Here is an 8,439-nt window from a genome sequence, read left to right on the forward strand (position 1 = left end):
ATAACGCCAGGGGAGTCAGTGTATACAAGGTCCAAGCAATTACCAGACCTGTGAGTAGCTTCATTTATGATTTGCTCACAGCCTGATTCAGAGGCAAAGTCTAAAGCTCTTAAGTCATGCCGATCGGTAGGAGAGATAGAACTTAACCACTCCCTATGGTGAGCACTAAAATCACCAACAAAGACAAAAGAAGCCTTTCTATCATCTTCTTGTATCTTAGCCATAATGGTAAGAAGACAATCGAAGATAGAATCATCCATGTCTGGATTCCGGTAGATCGAACATAAATAAAAGTTGTTATGCCTGCCACAAACTTTTATTACCTGAATCTCATGACATCTACATTGATAGCAGGACTTGTGAAAAGCAGGGTACTCGGTCCTAATATACCTGTACAATAAATATATATTACAAATCAAAAAAAAAGAATAATAATAATGAAATGATAAATAAAAAATGGGTTGTAATGTAACACTTTACCTTAGCGACAGGCCAGCGCAGGTGTTGGGACTTCTACGCAGGAGGAGACGGAAGATCAGCGAGGAGGTAGGCACGGTGACTTTGTACGATAACGTGTACGATAACTTACAATAACTTACACTACTAATTGAACTTTAACTTAACTTAGCTTATTTTTCTTTTATTTTTATAATTTTATATTTTTTCTACATTTTTTCTTTTCTTATTTTTGATTTTCATCACTTTTACTCGATTCAGTCTTCCTTTCCTTTGCTTCACTTTCTTTCTTTTCATCATGATCACTAGAACGTTTTAAAGATTTTCTAAAGAAACTATCGAGTGAAAGTTGCTTTGTACGGCTTTTGAGGATTTTTCTAAAATGCATTAAGCAAACATCATCGAACTGCGCAACAACACGGCAAACCTGAAGTTTCTGTGGGGGATGCTTGTCGATGAAATCAAGAACGTGTTGATGATATGCTAACATCTGTTTTATTACCGCCGTACCTAAGATTTTGCGTACCTCCTCGATCTCCTCTGACTCACTCAACTGCGCTTGGAACTCATCATGCTGCATGGCTTGTAGCTCATTGAGTTCCTCAGTGGTGAGCTCTTCGTGATGCTCATCGACAAGTTCGGTGATGTCATCTTCATCCACCTTCAGACCCATGGACTTGCCAAGGGATACAATCTCTTCGACGTCTTCCTCGGTGGTAAGCACAGGTTCATTCTCGGGGCCAAAACCTTCGAAATCTCTGGGAGCAACAGCATCAGGACAAAGCTTCTTCCAAGCGGAATTCAGGGTCCGACGAGTTACTCCCTCCCAAGCCTGATCAATGATAATTAAGCAGTGCACGATATTAAAGTGACTCCTCCAAAATTCACGCAAAGTTAAGTTGGTGCTTTGCGTGACATTAAAGCACTGCTTAAATAAGTGCTTGGTGTAGAGCTTTTTGAAATTAGAGATGACTTGCTGGTCCATGGGCTGGAGGATATCATCTTCGTGTCCAGGGGGGTGAGTGGGTGCAATTTCCAAACAAAGCAAGCACTTCAAAGGCAAATTCCTCTCCTGAAGATACTTCTTGACAGCAGGGCCGAAAACTACGTTTACCCATTCCACAAAGATATGCCTAGTAAGCCTTAGAATTAGAACGCCATAGAACATGTAGCAGGTCTTTATTAATTCTATGTGCTTTAAATGCCCTTGGGTTTTCGGAATGGTAAACCAATAACGGCTTTAGTCTGCAGTCCCCGCTGGCGTTGGCACAAAGTGCAAGAGTCAACCGATCCTTCATTGGCTTATGTCCAAGCATTTTCTTCTCTTCGGCGGTAATGTACGTTCGACAAGGCATCTTTTTCCAAAATAAAGCGGTTTCATCACAGTTGAACACCTGCTGCTCTACGTAACCTTCCTCCACCACGATGCTTTCGAACTTTTCAACAAAGTCTTTAGCAGCCTTGGTGTCCGAACTCAAAGCTTCTCCATGACGAACAACTGAATGAATCCCGGTTCATTTCCTAAATTTCTCGAACCAACCTCGAGACTCCTTGAATTCCTCTGTCGTAGGATCGGCTGAACTCTCCCCGGCGTCACCCCGAGAATGCGCTGCCTTCTAGTCACTGTAGATAGCGCTGGCCTTTTCACAAATGGTCGTTTCTGTGATCGTATCGCCAACAATCTCCTTGTCTTTGATCCATATTAACAAAAGGCGTTCCATCTCTTCAAGGGTAGGGCTACGACGTTTGGAAATAATCGTGATCCCCTTCGAAGGTTTCACTGCTTTAATGGCTGACTTTTGTTTTATGACCGTCAAGATCTTAGACATTTTGGCCATATTGTTTAGCCAGATCGCTAACACGTACACCTCGTTCATGCTCTTCTATTATCTCCTGCTTTAATTCTAATGAAAACATAGACTTCCTCTTTTTCTCACCATTACAACTACTTCCTGAACAGAAACTAAGCTTTTTAGACCCATGATTATGGAACACAGAAAACAACGCGGGAAAAGGCAAGATAAAAAACAGTTAAAACTGAGCGAATAGAGGACAACCACACGATGCGCACGAGATGAGAGGACTGATCAAGGGTGACGTTTCGATTGGCGTCCCTCCGATGTGCTGCCGTCTAGCGGCGTCAACAGCAAACGATGCTGGACGCTTTCGAAAAAATTCCACAGGTAAGCGTATTGTTTACTTCCTATTTGGAGCAACACTTCGTATGTTGAGTCAGAAATTTGGTCGAATTTTACTTCGTAAGTTGGAAAATTCGTATGTTAGGACAATCGTATGTAGAGGTTCCACTGTACATATATATGCATATATATACATATATATGCACATAGATATATCTATAAATATATTTCTATATAGATGAACATGTATATATATATATATATATATATATATATGTATATATATATATAATGTTTTTTTAATTTTTAAATCAAGCTCACCACATCTTCGAGTTCTATTGAATCTTTCTCCAAAGGCCTTTAATTTGCTAAATCAATCAACTTTGTGGTAAAGTATATTTTATTCAATAAACCACAACATATTCTCGTTTATTCGATCTTTAGTGTTTTAGAAAGAATTTGAATTTTCACCTTCTCTTGTTTATAGGTAACGAAACAATTTGAATAGAAAAATTTATTTTTTACTCGTTATAAAAAGCACACACATACATACACACACACTGATAAAAAATATTCCCCAAAACAACCACAGGTTAGATATAAAGTTTCACAACAACAAAATATTCTATTGTAAATGGCAATATTTATAATGTTCACTTTCTTCTTCTTAGATAGACACTATTAGGGTTTCTATTCTTTCTTTTTATATAATTTATATAAGATTTCAAATATCCAGTTCAATTTCATTGATATGTTTGTCAAATCTTTCAATTTAATGAAGAGTATTTTAGTCCTTATTAGTCACCAGTGTACTTCTATCAAATGTGGAAAGAAGAAGTCATTTGAAAAACTTCCTCTTTATAAAAAGTACAAATTTTATGTTAACTGTAGAAAATTGGTATTGTACCCTATGGTGGTCCCCGTGAATCTTCTTATGTTAAAACTATTTTCTTTTATTGATGTTGTTACTAGAAGTTTTTACTACCAATGATTAGCAGAAAGGAAAAATTAACAATTAAAATAGTTACTTGTTATGTTTCTGCATCACCGATGATGTTTCAAGTACATCTTAATAAATTATATTTTTATATCAATATCATTTGATAACATAAACATTATTCTGAGAATACACTAATAACTAATTATTAAAATGAATATTTAATAGGTTGGATAGTTTTCTGAAAACCGGGATGGACCAATATTTTCTGGACTATCATGAAGTGAGTGTTTTATTATAAAGAAAAGTTTTATCAATTGGCTTTTGTTAAGTACAACTTAGAAGACGAGATGGTCAATCTTAGAGGTCAATATTGAGACCAGATTAAAATAAATCATGTGAATGATTGGCCCAATATTGTAGAGTATATTTAACATTGTTTTTAAATGAGTGATACTTTGTTTGAGTATATTACAATGACATACACATTAACTATTCCCTAATATGCATCGTAGAAGCACTGCTCGACAAATAATTTGGAATTAGTTGTGCATCCTTCGGAGAATAACTTGTAACTGTTTGGCCTACGTTGGTTGAATAATTTTGGACGAGTTGATTCTCTTTTGTTGAATACGTAGAGACGAGTTGACCATCAACTGGTGAATATGTAGAGGACAAGTTGACCATCATTTGGAGATGTGTAGGTAGCCACAGGCTGCTTGAGCATTGTAACTGTTAATATATTTTCTTTTGGTTCATGTAGCGTTTGCGTATTCGTAATGGTGCCCTGAGTATCTGGAGAGATCTTATTGGATGTTACGCCAGTCATATCGTCTATAGTTTGTACAATGCTAATGTAGTCTGGCGGCCAGTCGTGCTGGGCCTCCTCTTGAAAGGCTGTGGCCAGGTTGCTACGCATTGTGATTGAAGGCCTCAGGGTTCCATAATGCTCTGGGTCATATATTGTCGTACAATTGTCCCTAGACGATTGCAACTGGACGTCATTCTCGCTGTCAATATTCGCGTCCTGCGAGCCTTTGGTGAGGCTCCAGCGGTGTGCCTTATGTCGATAATATACAATAGTAAGAACTAGGATATTTAGGATTAGCAAAGAGCAGGCAATGGCCACTGTCACGCTGAGTGTAGTCGTGTAGGGGAAATCCTTCCCCATTTGACTCAGCATATCCAAATTAGCTGATTCACTGACTTGGTTTTTGTTAGCCTTAGCTACAATTGTCAAATTATAGGGTGTATTTGTTGGGCCAGTGAAGGTTGGAGTCATTGGGCTAGATAGAATGCCAGCACGGTAGTGGTCACGTATAAAGTTCTGTGTTCCTGGAATGAGTAGACACATATAAATAACTAAAAATAATCATGTAAAAAGAGGATACGATATCAATAGAAGATATATTCCTTAATTATAAGATATATGGTTTAGACTCCTTGTTGTTATGAATAAATATTTTTATCAAATTATCACCGAGTACGAGTTGTATGTTACAGCTTCATAAGCAATTACAAATACAAGCCAAACACTTAAATTTACCCAAGGAAAGTTAATGATTAGAATGATATCATATAATTTTAGATGCACTTTCCTTTATTTGATTAAAACCATCACCAGTTAAATATTAGTATTTATTAAGGTTCTATAGTTTTTTTTAAGTACATTGAAGAAGTTGTTTTACTAGTTCAGTTAAATGATATTCATAGGGGTTGGGTTATTGAAGAATTATATATATATATATATATATATGTGTGTGTGTGTGTGTGTGTGTGTGGGTATATGTACATATAAACAGTACATATATATATATATATATATAGAGAGAGAGAGAGAGAGAGAGAGAGAGAGAGAGAGAGAGAATGTTAAAATCTAGAGAAGAAAGTGATTATTCATTAATATATAAGTTATCAGATAGAAATTAAATTATTCTAAAAATATGAATTAATGTACTTTACTGACCTAAGATCATATATCTAGAAAATATTGAAATTCATTGTATCATTATATCTCTGAGTGAAAATAGCCCCACAAAAATAGGATCCTCACCTATTTGAAAGTATCTCTGATGGACTGGATCATATTTGGGCCATATCTGCTCTTCAGAAGTTATGTCGTTTGCACTCTCGGAAATCTTAGCTGTGGAGGCTGTGTCTTTTGGATGTCTGGAAAATGAGCATAGAGTTTTGAAATGATACCATAAGTATAATTCATTGATTTATAGTATCAATGATATAAAGTGTAGAGTATTATATATATATATATATATATGTATATATATATATATAAATATATATATATATATATATATATATTTATATATATACATGTATATATATATATATATATATAAATATATATATATATCTATCTATATATATACATATATATATATATATATATATATATTTATATATATATATATATATATATATATACATATATATATATATATATATATATGTATTTCTATATATCCATATCCATATAATAAGGCACTTCCCCTAATTTTTGGGGGTAGCTGACATCAAACAAATAAAAAAAAGGGGGACCGTTCCTCTCTACGCTCCTCCCAGCCTGACGAGGGACTCAACCGAGTTCTGCAGGTACTACTAGGTTGCCACAGCCCACCCTCCACCGTTATGCAACACAGATGAAGCTTCATAATACTGAATCCCCTACTGCCGCTACCTACGCAGTCATCCAAGGCGACCAGAGGCAGCAGCAAGGCCTACAGGAACTGCGTCACAATAGCTCGGCATTCATTCCTATTTCTAGCATGCTCTCTTGCGTCTCTCACATTTATCCTCCAATCCCCCAGAGCTTTCTTCACTCCATTCATCCACCCAAACCTTGACCTTCCTCTTTTACTTCTCCCATCAACTATTGCATTCATCACATTTAGACGACAGCCATTTTCCATTTTCTCAACATGGCCAAACCACATCAACACAATCATATCCACTCTAGCTGCTAAATCTTTTCTTACACCCGTTCTCACCCTCTTCTCGAGATACACCAGCCATGCTCCTCAGACATTTCATCTCAAACACATTCAATTTCCGTCTACCCGTCACTTTCATTTCCCACAACTCCGATTCATACATCACAGTTGGCAAAATCACTTCCTCATTCAAAACTCTCTTTACAATCAAGCCCAAACCTCTATTCCTTACCACTCCCTTCACTGCCCCCAACACTTTGCATCCTTCATTCCCTCTCTGACGTACATCTGCTTCCACTAAACTATTTGCTGCAACAACAGACCCCAAGTACTTAAACTGATCCACCTCCTCAAGTAACTCTCCATTCGATATGGCATTCAACCTCTCACCACCTTCCCTTCTCGTACATCTCATAACCTTACTCTTACCCACATAAACTCTCAACTTCCTTCTCTCACATATCCTTCCAAATTCTATCAATAATTGGCCAAGCTTCTCTTCCAAGTCTGCAACCAATACAGTAACATCCGCAATCAACAACTGATTTACCTCCCCTTCATGATCATTCTCGTCTATCAGTTTCAATCCTCGTCCAAGCACTCGAGAATTCACCTCTCTCACCGCTCCATCTACATATAAGTTAAACAACCATGGTGACATCACCCATCCCTGTCTCAGCTACACTCTCACTGGAAACCAATCGCTCACTTCATTTCCTATCCTAACATATGCTTTACGACGTTTGTAGAAACTTTTCACTGCTTGCAACAACCTTCCACCAACTCCATATAACCTCATCACATTCCACATCACTTCCCTATCAACCCTATCATATGCTTTCTCCAGATCCATATATGCAACATACACCTCCTCACCTTTCGCTAAATATTTCCCACATATCAGCCTAACTGTAAAAATCTGATTCATACATCCCCTGCCTCTTCTAAAACCACCTTGTACTCACCCTAATTTTATGAAATTACTCCACATTGATATGAACGATTTGCTGAGTGTAATATCCATCTTAGTGAAGTTATAACTTGAGGCCAAAGGTCCAAGAGCGCCCAGAGGACCACCAAAGACGTAGGCCAGCTCGTTCAGGAGAAGACTCTCGTTTCCAGACTTTTCAAAAGATAATTAACTATATTTTAAAGCTTTATTGTAGTCATTACGGAATTGAAAAATAATAATTTAAATAAAAAAGGTATAGAGGGTTTTATTTATAGCATTATTCTTTTATTGATGTTTATTATTTCGTATTTTCATAAATTTAATTTGTATGATTTGGATATATCTATCTCTAATCTATGGATGATATTGAAAAACTTTCTGTAGATTATTAAAGATTCTCATTAATAAAATATACCATATTTTCTATTTCATATATAAATCCAATCTATCCATATCGACGTACATCTGAAACTTCTTCCTCCAACACGTAGAGATAAGATGATCGGGAATTCGTGTAGAGCTGCTTGGCAAGATCTGCCATCGGCGAGACGATATTCGCATCGTGAAGGCCTTGGCCGGTTGAGTCCCTGATGCTGATTGGTCGATGGAGGGATCTCGACCAATCAGTGTACTCGGCTGTGATGGCTAACATGATTTCCTATGGGGAGATGAAAATACTCTTGTGAAGTTCACTTTTATTCAATAAATGGTATAGTTGATATATGTGTGTAGCTCAGGTAATAATAATAATAATAATAATAATAATAATAATAATAATAATAATAATGCCCACCTGCAGATTATAGCGATAGTTACTGATGACGTAGGATCTCAGCAGATCCTCCCTATAGTCAGCATCGAATCCTTCCTGGACTTCTTGCTGACTCAAGATGTCAAGGAGGTTGGCAGCTGTCATTCCTAAAAGGAGGTCAACTGGAGTTCGACCTTCCTTGCCTTTGAATTCAAGAGGAAGAGTAAGAATTTTCTCATCTTCTTTTTATAGTCGAG

At 36.8% G+C, this 8,439-nt stretch overlaps 1 protein-coding gene across 1 annotated transcript in view; it reads right to left on the reverse strand.

The window, feature by feature from the left end:
• Nucleotides 1-4,183: 4,183 nt before the first annotated feature.
• LOC137619095 (neuroligin-4, X-linked-like) overlaps nucleotides 4,184-8,439 on the reverse strand; it is a 52,490-nt gene continuing 48,234 nt past the window's right edge. Inside the window, exons 2-6 of the mRNA XM_068349286.1 lie at nucleotides 8,225-8,385; nucleotides 7,895-8,089; nucleotides 7,445-7,602; nucleotides 5,585-5,700; nucleotides 4,184-4,866 (exon numbers count right to left, since the gene is read on the reverse strand). Of these exons, the coding sequence (XP_068205387.1) occupies nucleotides 4,184-4,866; nucleotides 5,585-5,700; nucleotides 7,445-7,602; nucleotides 7,895-8,089; nucleotides 8,225-8,385 (1,313 nt within the window). The remainder of the gene's footprint in view (nucleotides 4,867-5,584; nucleotides 5,701-7,444; nucleotides 7,603-7,894; nucleotides 8,090-8,224; nucleotides 8,386-8,439) is intronic.

This window comes from Palaemon carinicauda, chromosome 25 (genome assembly GCF_036898095.1).
Source record: "Palaemon carinicauda isolate YSFRI2023 chromosome 25, ASM3689809v2, whole genome shotgun sequence".
Taxonomy (NCBI): Eukaryota; Metazoa; Arthropoda; class Malacostraca; order Decapoda; family Palaemonidae; genus Palaemon; species Palaemon carinicauda.